The sequence below is a fragment of the Schistocerca nitens genome, chromosome 5 (assembly GCF_023898315.1).
Source record: "Schistocerca nitens isolate TAMUIC-IGC-003100 chromosome 5, iqSchNite1.1, whole genome shotgun sequence".
In the NCBI taxonomy this organism is placed as follows: domain Eukaryota; kingdom Metazoa; phylum Arthropoda; class Insecta; order Orthoptera; family Acrididae; genus Schistocerca; species Schistocerca nitens.
The window spans coordinates 398066025-398088350 of NC_064618.1; the positions used below are offsets into that span (position 1 = coordinate 398066025).

The 22326-nt window shown below is 41.5% G+C and overlaps 1 protein-coding gene across 2 annotated transcripts in view; it reads left to right on the top strand.

Annotated features, from left to right (window-relative positions):
* Positions 1 to 22326, top strand: part of LOC126259482 (methyl farnesoate epoxidase-like) — a 206785-nt gene that overhangs the window by 87447 nt on the left and 97012 nt on the right. For both annotated transcript variants that reach the window (XM_049956320.1, XM_049956319.1), the window contains exon 3: positions 4015 to 4233. In XM_049956320.1, coding sequence (XP_049812277.1) covers positions 4015 to 4233 — 219 coding nt within the window. The remainder of the gene's footprint in view (positions 1 to 4014; positions 4234 to 22326) is intronic.

A 22326-nucleotide genomic window follows, 5' to 3' on the forward strand; every position in this document is an offset into this window, starting at 1 on the left:
AGAGAACTACCGCACGGTATACACAACACTACGCAACGAAATGCTATTTGCAGCACTTTACTAACTGTACAACTGTACTTTCTCAAATAGAATACAGTACATCAAACATCCTCGATTATCCAAAAACACTTGTTTCTCAACTACCTTCTCTCTCTCTCTCTCTCTCTCTCTCGTTCTCTCTTTCTGACACACACACACACACACACACACACACACACACACACAAATACATACACACACACACACACACACACACACACACACACACATACCAAATACACTCACACACAAATCCTGTAAGTTCTCGCCCATTACATGCAGCACAAAAAGTCACGCCAACATTCATAATTAGCTCCATACTGGGCAAAACAAAACCGATGAACAGATTACGAGAAACGGTGTTTTATGTGTGTGTGTGTATGTGTGTGTTTGTAGGTGTGTTTGTAGACGAATGCTGTGAACTGTCCCAAATACAACAAATTACAGGCTGATACGTAACACACGTCAACTTCCCAACGAGGCTACTCGCGAACGTCCTATTCCCTGTCAGTGCAGATACAGTGAAGCACGGCGACCTCACGGAACTGATGACTACTGCCCAACTGCACACTTTGCTTAAAAGATCACGGGTTGCATTTCATTTGTGCGCGGTGTTCAAAAAGTCTCTCCGCAGTGCCGTATGATTGTTAGCCGCGCGTGCCCTATGATTGTTCGCTTGTCAGGGTTACTTCCCAGGTGGACTCTCCCAACATCCCACTGTTTCGTTTATATCGGTCAGCGTCGGTAGTATCGTTGGTGTGTGTCGTTACGTGTTGACGTGAACGTTTAAGTTTAGTTCCTTTGTTCGTTTGTTTCTTGTTCACTGTTAAAATGCTAACCATTGAAGAACGTGTGTTTTTACTCGAACAAGTGTCAAAGCTGGTGGTAAATACATTTTTCAGTTCGTCAAACATCTAATTCAGTTTTCCCGGAGACAACACTCCCACATCGCGATACTGTGCGAGATTTGATTAACAAATTCCGAGGTACGGGTCCAGTGACAGATGCACCGAGAAGTGGTCGTCCTAGCGTTTTGTTTGAGGATAAACTACTCGATATTTCCGATAAAATGTCCATGCGTCCGAACAAGTCAGTAAAAAAACTCGCCCAGGAAATCAATGTTAGTGTCGGAACGGCCCACACAGCTGTAAGGAAATTGGTTCAAATGGCTCTGAGCACTATGGGACTCAACTGCTGAGGTCATTAGTCCCCTAGAACTTAGAACTAGTTAAACCTAACTAACCTAAGGACATCACAAACATCCATGCCCGAGGCAGGATTCGAACCTGCGGTTCAAAAATTTCGTTCAACAAAATGGAAGGGATATTCTTAATGAAACGTTTTTCACTGATGAGGCGTGGTTTCATTCATCCGAGTACATGAACTCGCAAAATTCTGGTATGTTGAGTACTGCAAATCCATTGTGTATTCATGAGGAACCACTTCATTCTGTGAAAATAGGAGTTTGGATTGCAATTTCTAGACGTCGGATTGTGGGTCCCATACTTTTCAACGAAACAATAAACACACAACGATAATGCAGTGATATTCTGTACCAATTCATAGGAGAACTTTTGTTAAACGAAATACTGAACGGTTATTTTCAACAATATGGTGCAAGCGCGTATACAGCTCGCGTTTGAATGTCACTGCTCGCTGATGTTTTTGGTGATCGCATAATTTCACAGGGACTTTGGCCTCCACGATCGCCTGACCTAACACTACCTGACTTTTTCTTCTAGCGTGCAGCGAAAACAACTGTCTATAAAAACCGTCCAAAATCCATCGATGAATTGAAAACTACAATATCCACTCTCTCTGCTTCTGTTACAGAAGAATTGCTACAGATTGTGTTTGGAAACATGATTAGACGAAATGAATTGTGTATTCAACAACAGGGGGGACACTTTCAACATTTAATGTAAAAATTTGTAAGTAAAAATGAATATTCAGTAAATTAATAACTTGTATTTCACTGAGCTTTATTTCGGTATATTCACTGCGGCATACGGCACGCGCGGCTAACAATCACACGGCACTGCGGAGAGACCTTTTGAACGCCCCGTATAACAGCGTGAATGAACACCTCACCAGTTACACAAGAAGACCGTAAGAGATTGTGTGAGTGATTCCTCTGCCTCTCGTACATCTCAGATGATCGACGACGTGAAGTCTGCCTATTTGACGTAACCGACCTCTTACAATACTCACCGTCAATCCCACCAGCGCGCTGCCATGTTACACAGCACTCGCGTAATGTTTGTGACAGTATGCCTGATGTGCACCGTGCATCTAAGCCCCTTCAGCGAAATTCGGCTAAGTCCCGGAGCGCAGAATCCAGTGCAAAATGCGGCACCGGCTCCAGTTCAAGGAGTTCTGATTGTTCCAAACTTAGAACGAAAGTGTCTTAACTGAATGAATTCTGAACCAAGAGTGTCCTTTAGAATTTCCCTCAACTTTCCTCCTATACTTCGCTGAGGTGCTCTCTCCCTGACACTACTGCTAATCGTAGGGCCTGGCACGAATGTCTCTCCGATGAGCGAATTATAACAGCAAACTTCGCTCCCACCAACATCGTAAAATCTGAGCCGGCCAATCTACAGGTTAGCGCCAGTGGGAAGAGCCCTGAAACTTTGTTATCACACTCCATGGAGTGTCCCGAGCCCTACAAAACAGGTGAGTAGGTACCAAATGGAAAAATAGCGCTGTCTCTCTTGATCCGTTGTGGACATCGGACAGCGGCTAGTCAAATATTTAATATTGAAACAGTTTTGCAATTGAGATGTTATTTTATTTTCGCTAAAAGTTTCGGCAATTCGTTATACCATCTCCAGGCCCCAAATGCACCTCTCAGAAACAATAGATATTGGTATACTGGGGCCACATGTTTCTGCATGTCGTGAGTTCGTAGCTCAAGTGCTTCTTTCGAAAACTGGACTATTGCTTCATAGAAAATTCAATACTTTATGAAGTTTATACTAAATAATCGACTACAGCTCTAAAGAAACAATGATGTATATAATTACAATACCAGAAGGAAAAATGATATTCTTTACTTCACATTAAGGTTATCTTTAAAAGGGCTTCACAAGTCTGCAACAAAAATTTTTGATCACTTTCGCAGTGATATAAATTGTCGCACATACAGCAAAGTAAAATTTGAAAACAAACTGAGAAAGTTTTCCCTTGAAAATTCTTATTCTGTGGAAGACTTTCTATTACTAGTTTACAGAATCTGCATATCACTTCTTTTTTTGTAGAGGGGGAACTAAAAGTTTAGTAATATTAAGACCGTAACTATATGTGCGGTTTAATTTGCTATGGGAATGTGAAATGATTCGTTTGACATCATTACTACCTATCGTGCAAAATAATCCATGGAGTATGAAACCTAAACTGATAAGTCTTTAAGCAAATTCTTCCGATTACTTTGCTGTTGACATACTGTCAAGCCATAAAACAGCGTAAAGCAAATCGATCTGTGCATATTATGTCGATATTAAGGTAGTTTTAGCTGAGTAGTCAAAACAACATACAAAATGCACATCATATAGTTTTTTGGCCTAACACAGAAAAATAACCGGGAACTTTATGTAATATATTTACGGAAATAAATCAAGAACTACAGAGAATGACCCAGAGCGTCGAACACATTTGGTTAAACAGGAAAAAGATATATATTACGTTTTGGAGAAGACGGAGATGAAAACGCAAACTTAAATCGCAAATATAAAGGAAAATCAGCAGGAGCTTCCATCCTCAGTAAGATCATTAACCGATAACCGAGATGGTTACTTGGAAAATGACAAGTTAGACTTCTCCCCCAGTCCGAGTTTGTGCTCTGTCTCGAGTGCCCTCGTCGTTGACACGACGATGTGTCCGAATATTCCTTCCTTTCTTTCTCCTTATTTGTGTATGTCGGGTTGGGTTGAGCGTGCAACAATGAGCTGATGGAGAAATGGTTTGGCTGCGCAGGTATTTCGATGGTTGACGGCAAGCTGTGGCAGGAACAGCGCGCTTTCGCAATGCGTCACCTGCGCTCGTTGGGCTTCAATGGCGCAGCCATGCAGGCTCAAGTGGAGGAGGAGGTTCGCGCCCTGCTGGAAGAACTGAGCGACAGCCGTGGGAGGCCGACACAGCTCAAGAACCAGCTGCCGCCGTCCGTGCTCAATGTCATTCTCCAATTCTGCGCTGGTGAGTACACCCAACCATTCAAGTACTGCTGCTTAGAGTCTACTGAGGTGACTAAAGTCATGAGATACCTCCTAATATCGTGTACGACCTCCTTTTACCTGGCATAGTGCTCGACGTGGCATGGACTCAACAACTCGTCTTAAGTCCCCAGCAGAAATATTCACCCATACTGCCTCTATAGCCGACTGTAACTGCGAAAACATTGGCGGGGCAGGAATTAGTGAACGAGCTGACCTCTCGATTATGTCCTATGAATGTCTGATGGATGGCCAAATCATTCGCTCAAACTGTCGAGAATGCTCTTTCTAATCGTAAACAACTGTGGACGGGTGACATGGTGCATTGTCACCCATTAAAAGTCCATCTTTGTTTCTGAACATGAAGTCCATTAATGGCTGAGAAAGGTCATCAAGTAGCCGGAAATAACTATTTTCAGTCAATGATCCGTTCAGTTGAACCAGAGGACCCAGCCCATTCCATGTAAAAACAGCCCACACCATTCTGGAGCCACCACCAACTTGTCCTTGTTGACAACTTGGGTCCTTGCCTTCGTGAGGCCTGCGCCACACTCGAACCCTACCACACCACCTCTTACCAACTAAAATCATGACTGAACTGACCAGGCCAAGGTTTTCCAGTCTCTAGGGTCCAACCGAAATGGTCTCAGGCCCAGGAAGGGCGCTACAAGCGATGTCGTGCTGCTAGCAAATGCACTCGCGTCGTTCGTCTGCTGCCATAGCTCACTAACACAGCATTTTCCCGCATTGTCCTACTGGATACGTTCCTCATACATCCCACATTGATTTCTGCGATTGTTTCACACAGTGTTGGTTGTCCGTTAGCACTGACAACTCCATGCAAACGCCGCTGCTCTCGGTCGTTAAGTGAAGGCCGTCGGCTACTGCGTTGTCCATGGTGAGCGATAATGCCTGAAATTTGGTATTCTCAGCACACTCTTGACACTCAGGATCTCGGTATATTGAATTCCCTATCGATTTCCGAAATGGAATGTCCCATGCGCATATATCTGCATATAGCTACCCCATTACTTTTTTCACTTCACTGTACATACAGGTTTATTCATCGGTATCTGTGGGATTTCGGAAGAAGCCTGCACGAAAACAAATGACACAGAAAAATGAAACATATGACTGTGTAGAGCATCCTTCAAGTTTCCATTCTTAATACGCTCCGTGGCGTAGTTGCAGAGCGTGCAGCTATTGGGCAAGAGTTCAGAACATGGGGACATATAATCCACTCTGTACCGTCGCGTCAAATTGGCCTGTGTCCGCAGCACAGTGAACAAGTTTTCAAATCAATTCCGCTGGCGCAGCGCCTTAGCGGGTAGCGGCAGCGACTTCAATGAATTCCGTACAAATGTTACGTTTGCAATGTCACAAATAGCGCCCATTGTGAGCATCTGTGATGTGAATTAAGAGTTTGCAGAGATGCTGTATCCACTGATATGCATCTATTTCTTGTATGTCTTTTAGTTTTTGTACAGTGGTCTTCTGAAACCGTGGAGCTATTTACGAATAAGCCTGTGTCAATGATAAGATTCACAGATGGCATTGCTATCCTCAGTGAAAGTGAAGAAGAATTACAGTATGTGTTAAATGGAAAGAACTGTTAAATGAGTACAGAATACGGGTTGACAGTAAATCGAAGAAATACGAAAGCAACGAGAAGTAGCAGAAATGAGAACAGCGAATGTGGATAAGGAAGTAGACGAAGTTAAGGAATTCTTCTACCTAGGGAGTAAAATAACCCACGATGAACCTAGCAAAAAGAACATCAAAAGCAGACTAGCTCTGGAAAAAAGACGTTCCTGGCCAAGAGAAGTCTGCTAGTGTCAAACACAGGCTTTAATTTGAGGAAGAAATTACTGACAATATATGTTTGGAGCTCAGCATTAGTGAAACTTGGACTGTGAGGAAACCGGAACAGAAGAAAATCGAAGCATTTGAGTTAGTATAACGTTTCCATAACTAGGAGAATGGGGAAACAAACTTTTCTTTAAGTAACGGTTGAATTTGTAAGTAAGACATGGGAGGGTGGAAACGTTGTAATTGGCAGTCCCGTTACGTAACTTCAAAGTACCTACTTTGGCTTCAGTTAGACACAAAATAACTAAAATTTAAAATGATTCCTCAACTGATTAATTTCATGGGAAGTTCTATCCAGCTATATCAGCCCAGGCGTAAGATACATACTTGGCAGTACGACAATAATTGACTACCTGAGGGAAATTTAAACTGCCGTGCTGTGTGAACATTGACTTGGAAAAGATCTGATTATTATCTTCTGCGTAAAAAGTAAAGTTACTTTTTTAACAAGGTTTATAGTTCATGAAGATTCTATCTGTGGCTGTTGTCTTCTGACCGAATGTTCTAGTCAACGTAATGCTACCAGACACTGATGAGCTACAAAGAAAGTCTTTTTAACATTTATCAAGAGGATGTTGTGTACTCTTTGGAATAAAACAAGTTATTATGTGAATGAATCATTATTCAACTAATGGAATTACACTAGTGGATTAAAACAGATGCTTACATGCTTGGCTGAAGATACCGAAGGGAAGAGAATAATAGTCGGTAGATCAGCCATAGATACGATAGAGTTCACTGATACTACATTGCCGGCCGAAGTGACCATGCGGTTCTGGGCGCTACAGTCTGGAACCGAGCGACCACTACAGTCGCAGGTTCGAATCCTGCCTCGGGCATGGATGTGTGTGATGTCATAAGGTTAGTTAGGTTTAATTAGTTCTAAGTTCTAGGCGATGACCTCAGAAGTTACGTCGCATAGTGCTCAGAGCCATTTTTGATACTACATCAATAAATTATTCCTTTGAATTTCATAGAATTACAATTCATGTTTGGGAAAAATGATGAAACTAATAATTATCACTGTCCAATACAGTATTCATAACCAATGATGTAGTAGAGAAATGCTCAAGTACATTTATAGGCGTTACATAGCCCTCTGAATGGCAGAGGCAACGCACGATCTTAGTGTCTTCTGTGCTGCCATTCACCTGTGTCTAGTTGTATTACTGTCACTGTACAAGTCACTATTTGATAACTCCTTCATAATCACAGTGTGAAACGCCAACTGAATATACCATTACGTATACCATCACTTCTGTGTTAGTTTTTGGGGGCATAAAATTTACCATAAGACATAGTACACATTTACTACGAACAGTTACTCTAATTTGCCGATGTGTTGCTCGAAACTATCTACAAATATTAGTACTTTAGTTTTATGTAGAGGCATAGACCCTTACATCTTAGGTAATGTCATGTGTAACACTATACCGACACTGTAAATGTAGCTCGGTATTATAAGTTAATACCTTTGAGATCCAAAATTATTTGCAAAATTCAAGATGGTTTTATCCTGTTAGCTGGTTTCTATTTCCAAGTAAGAAATTATTCGTACCAATTATTAGATTACGTAAGGTAAGTTAGTGCGTTTATCCTAAAAACAACAGACAGATATCAGAGAATTTTGGCCTGGTTTTACACAGCACACATATTCGGCTTTTACCAATAAAGATAGGTATATTTACAAATTATTTTTTGTAGAGCAATAAAATTTCTTCCAGATATGATACTGCTAATTTCATTTGTTACACATTCATCAGTTTACTTTGGTAAAGGTAAAGTCATATTAATTTATCTCATATGCCTGTTTTTTGTCAGAACATTCTGGAAATCAATGTTAAGTACTTTACTTTAGTAAAATGGCTATGCAAAACCATATTTACCACAGATTTTTAACATTTTCGTTGAGCAAACAAATTAAACTAACATTACAATTGAGCGTTCACAAAATTTCCTCGAAAATCTGTGTGATTTTAACGATCCTATGATAGTTTCTGTTCTAGTATGTGCAGTTATGAGTACATAATTTTAACATATTAATTTCAACAGTTCACATTTATGAAATGGGCTGCATTGAACGGAAGGCTTCTCACGCAAATCAGTGGAGCAGGAGGACACTCACTTGGAGCAGTGCGCCGTGGAAACTGACGGCCGAAGTCGTGCGAGTAAAGGCTCAGCAATTTGCACATACCCTGGGCTACAACGGGTTTTCCTCCCACTGATAACTCATCTCGACTCAGCACATCTATACAGATTATGACAAGTCGCCGTCACCGCTCGTAATCAGCCGTAGAGTCCATGTACAATTACACAAGGTCATTAATTCATGTAGAATCATTCTCACAACATATTTTGATCTGAGAGAGGACACGTGCTATCACATTATGTCCCATGGATACAACGCATGACATCATTATTTTATGTAATACCCGGTATAACAGCGTGAGGATTTTAGTTGTTAATATTTTTGACTGCATCACACATATAATTAAGCATTAAGAAGAGTTCACTATGATGCTAACATGCATTCTCATCGAGACATGTACATAGTTCAAATTATATGGTATATTATGAGCCGGTCCCCAGTGGGTTGGCTGTGAAGACTGAATTATTGTTCCTGGAGCTCTCTGAAAACAGTCTGCCAACAATCACTTTAACTTCGCTGCTCTTATTATGTATTAAGAAAGGTTCATTTCATGCTAACATGCGTGCTTCTCCATATTTGTGGATAGTTCGGGTTACACGGTGTATTGTGAGTCGGCCCAAGCAGGCTGGCTGTGACGCTTGAATTATTCTTGCTGGAGCTCTCCGAAAACAGTCTGCCAATAAAACTTTAACTACGCTGGGCTGCACCACCATCTGCTTATGTCCATCACAGAGCACGGCAAAAATGTAGTGCACTGTAATCACCACTATAGATAACGCTCTCAGTGACATATCAGGACGAAAAATATCATTCAAGCAATTCTCACATCTGCAGTAACAACTTCATCTCATGTCAGTCTAACATTACTTGTCTACTACTCATCTGTTACTTTCCGTTTAGCACATTTACAGTGTCCTGCTTCACTCATCCTTATAAACTAGTCCAGATCGTTTACTGTTCAGCATCTTTCTTGTTTACTATCTTTACTCATGTGACCAAGCAGCAAGCAAAATCCTAAACACTGACAATATTTAAACATAAGTTGACACACACACACACACACACACACACACACACACACACACACACACATATATATATATATATATATATATATATATATATATATATATATATATATATATATATATATATAGCGATCAGTGCAGATTTATTTTTATCTATTACATCTGCTTCAAGGAAGACATTAATGATCATCAAACTCGTCAGTTTAATCGGTATATTTTACGGCAGGTTTCCATATAATTTATGCAGTATTTATCATGGGCTGTGCTGGCGGAAGGCAAGAATAGCTTCATCTTGGTATCCTTCAGAGCATGCACCAATTCGCCTGTGACGCTTTTACCCTCAAATATTTAGTTTCAAACATAAACTGCCTACCACAAGCAAAGACACTGTGACATAAAATAATTCTTATCACAATTCTGATGAGAATGGACCGTGGATCACTAAATACGTAAGAATTGATTGCTTAACACTATATTAAGAGTAATATCTCTTAAGATTCTCAAAGAGATATAGTCATTTTATTTTCTTGGTTTTCAGCAAACCCAGGAGGTAGCTGTTACCACCTGATTCTCGAATGGTTTCATACGGATCCGGATATAATAAGTGACACTTCTTCATGTTTTACCAGGGAATGGAGTAGTCTCTTTTTGCAATAGGTCTAGTATGGAATTACATGCACATGATACACAAGTTTTCATGATACTTTATGTCCTCTTCCTCTCAGCTGCTACCAGGTATATCCCCATGTGATACAATTTCAATTTTTACAAATTTAATCTTTATTCTTTGACTATATGTCCCATGTAAATCCTCAGTACATATAAGATCTATTAATATTTTTTGGTCCTTATCCAACAGGTAGCATTTGTACGAAGATAGGTCAGTCTTCGCACCCCTTTCTCTATGAAAATCAAGCCCAAAAATGCAGCCGGTAATCAGTTTATCTATTACAGGGAATGGGATTCAGTTCCTCCATTTCCCAGTTCTACTTTGATCCATGCTTGCCACTTGACAGGTTGTGACCTGCTGCCAAAAGTACCAACAACTCGACAGTTCTGTACTGGATACTTAGGGGCTTCATTACTATTATTTATTTGTTCAAATACGTGCTGGGAAATCACACTGTCAACTGCACCTGTATTGAAAACACAACCGTAGGGAATATTGCCTACGACTGCTTTGATATTTGCTTGCTCAATATTTTTGGGTTTGTTTACACTGTTATTATATACTTCCAATAATTCTTGTCTCATATTGGTATCATCACTGTAGTGCAAAAGGTGAAGTTATTTAAGAATTTCGCCCTCACTACATTCCTCGCCCAACATATGAGGGCAAGACGTGATCGACCTTAGTTTGTCACATTACTCACCTGAGGACGTGACTCCTCAGCCACTTCAGTTACGTTCATGGCATCACTGGGAGTTGTCCGGTGCTCACTGTAATTGTTTATGTCGCTGAGTTATTAACCGGCTGAACATTACTATTATTATTGTTGTTGCATCGTGGACTCCCTCCAGAAGGACCACAGTTCAATCATAATTATCATTGTTACTACAGCTGTACCATGAACCGCCCCCAGTTTTCCAATATCTTGGTTGAAATCTAGTGTCAGATCTACGTCTTTTACTAGGATTCCCTGGATAAGTCGACGAGGATTTGAATTTTGCCACCATTCACTTTGGGGAAAGGTGGTCTATCGTCATTTTTACGTGTTGGTTATGGAACATTTTGGTAATCTGAACAATTGCCATTAGTATAATCACCGTTTCGAACACATTTGATATCTTCATTATACGCATCAAAGCAGTCAAGCACAGAAAGAAAATTTTCCACATTCGCTGTAGGTTCATTAATGAGCTTTTCCTTGACATCAAAAGGTGGATTAGTTTTTAGTATCCTCAATACATCTCATTGTGAAATGGGTTCACTGCAATAAATTATCTTATTCAAATACGTCTCAAAATATTTCCGCAAATTACCTTTCTTGCTATTGTACCTCTCAGGACCGAACACCCTTTGACGCAATCGTTCCTGAATATCTTGCCACCAGTACTTAACAAGGAAACCTAGCTGTAACTGTTCAGATGTTTTCCAGTATTCAGTAGCTTCAATTGCCCAGTGTGTCCCATCACCTTGAATAAGTCCTGCCACCTGGTGTATTTTCTGTTGCTCTGACCTCGAATTTGGTAAAATAACTCGAAACGATCGTATGAACACTGCAGGAAGTAAATTATATGAAAATTTGTGATTGTCGAATCTTTAAAAGAGTTTCTTCCCGTGTCAAAGTAGACAGTGTCGGCTCTGCCTACATATGATATGCAGGAAAGCGAGCACCAGACTTTAACCGTCTGCTGTTCTCCTTGGGAACGCTCACTTGTTATCACACGGTCATTTAAATTCAACATTCTGTTTGCTAAACTGAGACTGTCATTACCTATTTCTCTAACCCCAGATAATTTCTTTTGTAAATTATTGAATTGGGTAATAACTATACCTCTCCATTCCCGTATCTTTTTATTTAGTTTCCCTGATCTGACAGAGGTCCGCCCTGAGTCACTTCTGCGTTTCCGTGTGCTCTATGCGTATCCCATCGACAGAACTGTGCCGGCCGCGGTGGTCTCGCGGTTCTAGGCGCGCAGTCAGGAACCGTGCGACTGCTACGGTCGCAGGTTCGAATCCTGCCTCGGGCATGGATGTGTGAGATGTCCTTAGGTTAGTTAGGTTTAAGTAGTTCTAAGTTCTAGGGGACTGATGACCACAGCAGTTGAGTCCCATAGTGCTCAGAGCCATTTGAACCATTTTTTGACAGAACTGCGGCAGCTTACTTTACCTCTGAAGTTACTACCTCATCGAGTTGTTTTTCTTTCTGCTTCAAGAATTCATTAAATTATTGTTGTTGACTAGCAGAAAACCGTTCTAACACGTCGCTACATTTCTGAATATTAGTTTTCATCGATTGTTGTTCGGTTCGTAAAGGCCTAATAGTCACCTCTTCGGAAAGTTTTCTGACTGTTTCCGTAACTTCACGGTAAGCAACTTGGAAATTCCACATATCAGTTTCTACTGCATGCTGCCTAACCGTGAGCCTGACCACTTCTGAGATTAACGTTGTCATTTGTGTTGACATAGTCCGTTGTTCCTTGTGAGTTTCCGCTAACTGGGATGCCGTGCATTTCTGCGCGGCTGTTAATGGAGCAAATTCAGAACGCACGTGTTCAGTAACCTGGTTATTTACAAGTTCGGTTAGCTCAGCTTTTATTGGTTTCAATTGAGAATACAAACATGTGGAGATTTCGGTTTCAAAATGGTCCAATTGCTGTCTATTTTAATTTCCGAAATGATTCAGCTGCTGCTGGCTTTCATTCAGAAATGATCCAGCTGCTGTCTTATCTGGTGCAACTGCTTTCTAATCTGATGCGACTGTTGTCTCGTCATTCCCATGAGAATTACCAAAGGAGAATACTGTTCAGTCTTCGAAATATCTTCAGGTAAAATCAGAACTGAGATCTGTTGTTGCGATTGCAACGTTATTGCTATCCGCGAGTGATTCACATCCATCTACGGTAATGTTCGTGTTATCGTTTCTATCTTCGGCGAATTCGCCATCTGTTGCATCAAAATTATCAGCATTCGACACTTGAAACATCACTGCTATAAGCTGCATATGCATCCTTAACGTACTCATAAGCACGACACCAGTACACAAATATTTATCACTTCAGGTTACGTGTTTGGTATGTCAGCAATTTCACTCACGTTTACTCCACTGTTAACATGAAAATTTTTTTCTTTCGCTTACGCCATAGTCCCGCAGCAACCGCAGGGTCGGCGTGGTTACAACGGATTTGGCAGTGTTAGTGTTAGGGATGGCCGGATGCCCTTCCTGCCGCCTCCCCGTACCCCCCAGGACGGAATCAGTGTACCCGAACTGTCCGCGTAAATCGTGAAATAGTGCGAGCGTGTTTCAAAATGTCTGCGACGCGTGTAACTGAGGCGAAACGTGGGGACCAGCCCGATATTCACCTAGCGGGATGTGGAAAACCGCCTAAAATCCACACCCAGGCTGGCTGGCACACCGGCCTTCGTCGTTCTACCCGAGTCCAGGAAGCAGCGCGTAAGCGCGCTCGGCTACCCTGGCGGGTCTCCACTATTAACATGAAAATCGACAACTGAAATATTCTCTCTAGCTGGACACAGCAAGAATATCTGTAATCACTCTCTACACATTACTGTTTCCGACATATTGTGAAAAACAAATATATAAATTTTGAAATATTAAAATTTTGTACACAGTCAATGTGGGCACTGACAAATTATTTTCCTAGCGCTTTCTCATGACGGGAAAAGCACCACACGCGAACAGCAAAGAAAACCCATACTAGAAGTTAATTTTACCATCGCGCTGTGCCGCGACGTTTTAGCCAGATAAATTTTCTGTTGGAGTCAAACTCTTAACAATCGTCAAAAATATGCCAGTTGCTCAGCTTTTTAGTCTCTCAATTCTTGCAATAATACTGTGAATCATGTCCCTGCCAATGGTTATAGTCGCAGAGCATGAAAAACGAGAGCAAGTTTTAGTACTAAGACAAGATAACATTTTATACACGCTTAATTACATAAAGTTACCTATGTGGATCGAGTCCTACGCTGGGCTCCACCAGTAACGTTTTCGGAAGGAGGAGACTAGGGAAACAAACTTTTCAAGTAACGTATTTGCATTTAAAAAGCCGGCCGCGTTGACCGAGCGGTTCTACGCGCTTCAGTCCGGAACCGCGCGACTAATACGGTCGCAGGTTCGAATCCTGCCTCGGGCATGGATGTGTGTGATGTCCTTAGGTTAGTTAGGTTTAAGTAGTTCTAAGTTCTAGGGGACTGATGACCTCCGATGTTAAGCTTCATAGTGCTCAGAGCCATTTGAACCATTTGAATTTTGTATTTAAAATATGGGAGGGCGGAGACGTTATAATTAGCAGCTACCGTTGCGTAAGTTCAAAGTATCTAATTCAGCTTCACTTAGATACAGAACATCTAAAATTTAAAATGATTCCTCAAATGATCATTTTCATAGGAAGTTAGAATGAAAACTCTGTATGCTATTTATGCGGCTATGCCTGCCCAGGCGTAAAATACATGCTTGGCAGTACGTCAATAATTGACTACAAGCGGGAAGTTTAAACTGCGGCGTTGAACGGACTTTAACTTAGAAAAGATCTGATTATTATCTGCTGCATAAAAAGTGAAGTTACTGTTTGAACAAGATTCGATCTGTGGCTATCGCCGTCAGATCGAATGTTCTAGTCAGCGTAATGCTACCAAATATTGATGAGCTACAAAGAGTTCTTGTTAACATTTATAAAAACATAAACCATGATTTTGTAGAGAAATTTTTAAGTCCATTTGCAAGCATTACAGTATGGTGCTACAAACTGATAAGGTAAAGCATGTTTAGGTTCTCCACTGAATCGGAGAGGAAAGGAATATGAGTAAAACACGGACAAGAAGAAGGGAATGGTGGTAGGATATGTGTTAAGACATCAGGGATTAACTTCCACGGTACTAGAGCAAACTGTAGAGGGTAAAAAGTGTAGTGAAAGATAGAGATTGGAATACATCCAGGAAATAATTGAGGATGTACTTTGCAATTGGCACTTTGAGACGAAAAGGATGACACAGGAAAGGAATTCGTGGCACACCGCAACAAACCATTTGCATGACTAATGACTCTAAACAAATAAATAAAATAAAATAAGAAAATAAAAAAGGAATCCTATAGGGTGCTGTCAGGTGATCATGCTGTACTACAAACGGAAGATGCGATGTTAGAAAATTGCAAAATCTCCATCTCGTTATCCTGGTTTACTTATTTCATGGTTGAGCTAAATCGCTCAAGGCAAATATCGGGATGACTCCTTTTAAAAGGCTTGGCTGATATTCATCCCCCTCTCTCCCGCCTTTTTCCCTATTCGAGCTTGTGTTCCATCTCTAATGACATCATCTATGGGACCTAAACGTAAAATGATCTTGATCTTCCGCTTATTTCATTCCCTCATGAATTTTGCCGATAATGTTTCTGGACTTCAAGCAAATTTTTAACAGAGCTTAGAACTCATTATTCCACTTTAAAAACTGGTGTTTCTCCAAGGTAAGAAATTTTATACGTGTATTTCTTTTCTTTCACTACAGAGATGGTAATTAATTTTTCCGTGGTATGTTTTTCTGCAACTAAATGCGTCTTAAAGCAATTTCCCATTTTTTTTCTGTGTTCTGGAGAGCAATTTTCAAGCGTGAGCTATCAGGTATGTCGCTAAGAAGTTTTATTATTTTTTTTATTTCACACTATTTCGTTTCCTCATAACAACAACTTCATTGCCCACACTTGCCCTGTATATGAGCCACTACCGATCTCTCGCATGACACGCCTATCAGTACCATCGAAACATCCAAATCCAGTCCGCACATTATTCCAACACAAATGGCTCTGAGCGTTATGGGACTTAACATCTGAGGTCATCAGTCCTCTAGAACTTAGAACTACTTAAACCTAACTAACCTAAGGACATCACACATATCCATGCCCGTGGCAGGATTCGAACCTGCGACCGTAGCGGTCGCGCTGTTCCAGACTGAAGCGTCTAGAACCGCTCGGTCACACCGGCCGGCTACTGGAACACACAAATCTCTCCTTCCACACCTCAGTATAAAGTATAACCGCCTCACCTGTCCACATCATGGAACGCTGTGTTTGGTAACTGTGGTTTAGTGAAGTTCTTGTGGGTTACATTACCACTGCTATTACACAACGAAGGTAATAAATACGTCATGTTGCTGGTATACTTTCTATACAAGCAGAAAATCTTTGAATTTTTTGCAAGTTTATGATACAATATTTCGTTATAGAACTTTGTTAAAGGCACCTCGTAATGAATTTTGCACTGTTTCGAGCTTCTGTAAACGGTTGTGAATCATGGAGATGGTGCGATCTTATGAAAGTGGTATAAAAGTGGTTGGTTCTGTAACAGCACCCTGACCGTTCTGCTTGCCAAGAGGGATCTGTTCTGTCTCTTATTAATTTACTTGATATTAAACTCTCAGCTGCCGTCAATACTATTTCATTGAAGTTGAACCAATATTTGTCGGCGCTTATATAATCAGTGTGGAAGAAATGGTGACTGACTCTGGGAAGGCACCAATCTGTCTCTTGGTTTTTAAACAGATACATATGTTTTTCATTCATTTTTGGTGGATTTGCATGGTTCAGTATTCCTTCTCGTTACCATGATCTTGTGTTCATTAATTCCTTTATCCGTTATGTAGCTCTCTAGTTGCTCAGAATTTTTTGTCGCTAGTATGCCTCGTGTGCCATTGCAATTCTTTACACTTCGTCTCTACTCCTAAATTAATAGGTCAGTGTAATTTAGGAGACAGCTTGCAGTATAATGTCGGACGTTGTTTCACACCTACCACCGACTATAAAAGTATCTTCGCCAGCAAATCGACGGATGATTGAAGTTCCCATCAACGACAATACCGTGAGTCAGGTATCTACGGGAAATGAGGCTTAAATATCTCCTGAACTTTCCAGCGACTATGTTGTCTGAGTCAGGGAATCGGCAAAAGGAACTAATAATTTATTTCGGTTGTCAGGTATATCCTTTACCCGTAGTAACTCACAAGGGGACAACACGACAATCGAATTTTTGTAATTTTTTGTATTTATGATAGGAGAAATTCAGAAATCAAGTACATCTCTCCCAAAGCAGTTCGATGCAGCGCTCAGAGTACTCGAGGAAATCGAATCTGAAGTTTTCCGAACACTTTTAATATTCTGAAGTATGGTGGTGTTCTTTTGGCAAGCAGAGTACTCAATTGATGTGTGGGAGGCCTGGGTCTGAATGCTGGCAGAATTAAATATTTAAAGTAAGATGCATGTTCCAGGACCATTTGCGTGAAGCGTGAAATCAAAACGATAGATTTGTGACGATATAACATGGATTAGCAATCTTCAATAAAAGATTGGTAATTAAGAATTTTTTTCCATTGAAAACCGGATCCTTTTGTGTGTAATGTACAACTAGAAGTAAGAAGGCATGCATTTTTCTTGTAAAGAACAATTAGATGAGTTATTTAGCGTGTACTTGATGAATTTTATTTTTAAATAATGTAGCTATTTGCAATGAACGGGAAAAAATAACGGCCGATTACCAGCCTCCTACACTTTATGTACACTAAGACAAAAAAAAGACAAAAAAGAGCGACGTATCAAGAAGGAATCATCCGAATGGAACCGAAATGGGTCATTGTGATGTGCATGTACAGACAAACAAATCATTACAATTTCAGAAAAATTTAGTGATTTATTCAAGAGAAAGAGCTTCACCAGTTGAGAAATTCAGTAGCACATTGGTCCATCTCTGGCCCTCTTGCAAGCACTTATTCGGCCTGGCATTGATTTATAGAACTGTTGGACGCTCTTCTGAAGGATATCGTGCAAAATTCTGTCCAACCGGCACGTAAGGTCGTCAGAATCCCGAATGGTCGAAAGCTCTGCCAATAATGCTACAAACATTCACAGTTGGGGTGAGGTCCGACGACCTTTCTGTCCGAGGTAGGATTTGACAAGCAGTAGAAACTCTCGTGGTTTGCGGCTGGACATTATCTCGCTGAAATGTAAGCCCACGATGGCTTGCCATAAAGGCAACAAAACGGGGCATGGAATATCCACGATTCCCCGCTGTGTTGTAAGTTTACCGCGAATGAAACCAAATGGTTCTTGCTATGAAAAGAAATTGCTCCCCAGACCATTAGTCCTAGTTATTGGGACCTACGATGGTCGACAGTCGGTTTGGTATCCCACCGTTGTCCGGAGTGCCTTCAGGCTTCCTCGGCCTGGAATCTCATTGACTAGAGCATAATTATCTTCAGTGATGAGTCCCACTTCAAACTGAGCCTCGATGATCAGGGAAGAGGTCTCTGGCTGGAGACACTCCAGACAGCGGTGGGGTACCAACCTGAAAATCGTCCGCCATACAGCCCAACAACCAGGAGTGATCGTCTGGAGTGCCATTTGATTTCATAGCAGAACCCCTTTGGTTGTCATCCCCTACACCCTTACAGCGCAGGGGTGTGTTGTGGTTACTATGTTGTTGTTGTTCTAGGCTCCGTTTTGTTGCCCTTCACGGAAAACCATCCTGGGCTCACATTTCAGTAAGACAATCCTCTCCCGCACGGGGCGAGAGTTTCCTCTGCCTGTCTTCGTGTTTGCCAAACCCTACTTTGGCCAGAAAGGACGCCGGATTTATCCACAATTGGGAACGTTTCGAGCGTTATGGGCAGGGCACTCAACCATCTTCGCGTTTTGACGATATACTACGTCAATTGGACACAATTTGGCACGATATCGCTCAGGAGGACGTCCAACAACTCTGTCAGTCAGTGCAAAGTGCTTACATAATGGCCACAGGTGGACCAACACTTACTGAATTACTCAATCTTTGAAGCTCTTTCTTTTGAATAAATAATATAATTTCTCTGAAACTGTAATCAGTTGTTTGTCTCTATCACATTAGGACAATTCGTTCGTGGTGAAATTATTTCTTTTGTCTTAGAGTGTAATGTACGCTTCAGGCGAATGTTTGTAGAACATGCACTTTTCTTTAAAAATTTTATTTCACCTGGAGCGAACCCAGCCTCCCGACACATCGAGGAAGCATTTTGTCACAGAATCACATTGCTACTCGAAAACTATGTGGCTTATTTTGGCATGCTACACATGTTTGGAAAAGTACAAAGTCGATTTTCCCGATAGTTTGCTTTGTTCTGAACTTCACCTACAATAAATGTAAAAATTTTTAATGTGCGATTTCTGTGTGGTCCCCTTGTCAAAGCAACTACCTGCTTCAATTTCACTGTCAGATAAGCTACTTCCAACAGTAACAAATACGCCACTACCTGCTGAATTTAATCTGTCATTTCTGTACACCGTTGGGTGCGTGTAGAAAACAGCACGTAAATTGTCTTCAGAATTTGCCAGTTTTTCAGTACCTATGACGATTTTGAAGGTGTACCCCTGTTTGAACTTTCCCGACATGCCCTAACCTAAAAAAACTCCCAGTCCACTCTACAAAGATTCCGCTACCCGTGTAGCTACCTCCTTTCTGCTATGGACTTCTGATCTATTAAGCACATCCCAACACCTCTCCAATGTATGACATTAATCAAGTAATCTACAGCCTATACGGTCGCAAAACCGCCTGAGAATCCGATTTAGATCCTTCACATGACTCTACCAAACGTCGGCAATAGGGCATGTCAACACTGCTATGGGTGAGCTTCGACTTCATGTGTAGGCAACATCTTTTCAAATAGCCGCCAGAAACCAGAAGGGATCTCTTCTGATCAGAAACGACAAACATGGGCGGTAATGGTACGAGCCACCATCGGCAGTTCGTTACACTCTTAATGGTGTTCCCTTTTCGAATCTCGAGTACAGACTTTTTTCAGTACTGAATTCTCACGAATCTACAGAAATTATTGTCTTTGACTCCACTAAACGGCAGATTTATCATTACCGAGTACAACGGGAAACAATGTTTGTTTAGCAATACTTACAAAACCTGACTGTTTGGATGTTTACGGGAAATTATACCGTTTTCTTGTAACGGCAGCGGTTTCGATGCTATCTTGCAGCTGTGGCAGTTGTCAACCTCTAACAATAGATTACGTCAATAAAGGCGCCAGTTCTTTTCTCTACCCTTGTCGACCTACAGACCTAGAGAAAGGAATATTCCCAAAACGCAGAAAAGTGCGGACATGGCTCCAGTACGCCTGTCCCACATTCCCTACCTTTCCACATAAGAATATAGCGCCTACCCCTACTGCACAAGTCGATCACGACAAAAGAGACCCGTCAGTTTGCTGAGACTACATTCAGTTTTTACGGTCGACTCACACTACTGGACTCTGAAGAACGCGGGCACCTTACACTACAGTTTTGTTCGTCTGTACTTCATTATGCACCCAAATACTTCAGACGAAAAGAGGAAGTACCATTTTCTGTCCCAGATGACAGGGAAAAAATTTAAATTTCTAGTTCGGAAGAAATGCTTTCTCCAAAAGCTGGTACCTTGTCAAATTATGTTGGGTGCAACACAGGGCAACACACAGTCATTGAGTAACGAAAGCAGTAGGGTTTGCGGCGGCGCAGATTGTTCCTGCACAAGAATGGTCCACTGACCTTTCGGTGATGTTCTGCAGTACGTGCCTTCCCTGAAACTGCCAGTATAATATCTCGACTAGAGAATCTGTAGTAGAAATTAGCCGCAGGCCTGAGAACAGGGTGCATAACATGTTTTCGGTTTAAGATTTGCCAAGCTACAACGGTAGGACTGCTATCGATGGGTCTACCCCATCGATGGACCGTCTCGATTTCTCTGTGGATACTGACAACAGACGCATACTAACAGTGTATCCTGTGTTGCTAAGGATTCACCATCGTAGTGATGAGCTGTTACATAAAGAAACAGAGCAACAGTGAAGAATGTAGCTTTTTACTATGTTGTTCAAATTCACTAGTATTAATGATTGAAATGTCGGAGTGTTATGGTACTAATAAATCAGATTCTGCTGCCATGTTTGGGAAGTACGAGCAATGCACACTATTTTTTCATATTACAATATAAAGCTACGTGTTGCGTCCGGAAACTGAGTGTTGTTACACGATGCCTCGTGAATGGCCTTGAATGAACCATTTCGAGTTTCCATGAAAGAGCTGGTAGTCCATTGGTGGGAACTGTATATGTGATTGTTGTTGGAGGAGTTATTCGGGTTACATACCAAACAAACGCGATATTTGACTTAATATCACGAATATTAATTGACTAAAAATTACTTGTAGTAAGTACTTGAATAATTAACAACTAAGTGAGAAATGGTTAATGATAGACTTAATTAAATAATAAAAACTGAATTAGTTGAGTAACAATTAACTGAATAACAACTGGTAACATTTAATTGAATAAATCATATATATTATGTAAGTTGTAGGTGGCGGGGTAAAAAGGATAGGAAAGTGAAGGAAATTATAATATCAGCGGCAACGAGTAAAAAGGGATGCCGTACTAGAACTCGGGATCTCCTGCTTAGCCGGCCGCGGTGGTCTCGCGGTTCTAGGCGCGCAGTCCGGAACCGTGCGACTGCTACGGTCGCAGGTTCGAATCCTGCCTCGGGCATGGATGTGTGTGCTGTCCTTAGGTTAGTTAGGTTTAAGTAGTTCTAAGTTCTAGGGGACTGATGACCACAGCAGTTGAGTCCCATAGTGCTCAGAGCCATTTTTGAACCATCTCCTGCTTACTTGGCAGTTTTGTTAACCACTGCGCCATCCGGACGCAAAATTTCGCCGACGCGTGGACTATCTTGGCACGTTCTCCGGCCGGGTCACATTCCCACGTACCGTCATATATCCGCTGTATCCGTTCACGTCCTCCATGCTCGCCAATTTTAGATTCCCCAGGAGGTCGAAAGAAATTTGCATCGGCACTGAATATTGTGAATTCATTACCCATCGAGGGGGATCAGTTATATGAGTGTGTGGTGTCTGTTCTTCCTGATATGTCCGAAAGAAAAATGGCTCACATGGCTCTGAGCACTATAGGACTTAACATCTGAGGTCATCAGTCCCCTAGACTTTGAACTACTTAAACGTAACTAACCTAAGGACATCACACACATCCATGCCACAGGCAGGATTCGAACCTGCGACCGTAGCGGCAGCGCAGTTCCGGACTGAAGCGACGAGAACCGCTCGGTCACAACGTCCAGCTGCCCGAAAGAAAAGACAGCACGCGAAATCCGCAGCTGTGATACATAGTATGTAAACTGAGCGTGGAGGGGGATGTTCCGCACGTGTGGCGCTAGGTGGGAATGTGAGTCGGCCACAGAGCGTGCCGAGATAGTCCACGTATTTGCGATAAATGCTGTGTCTGGATGGATTAGTGGTTAACACAACTGCCTAGTAAGCAGGAGATCCTG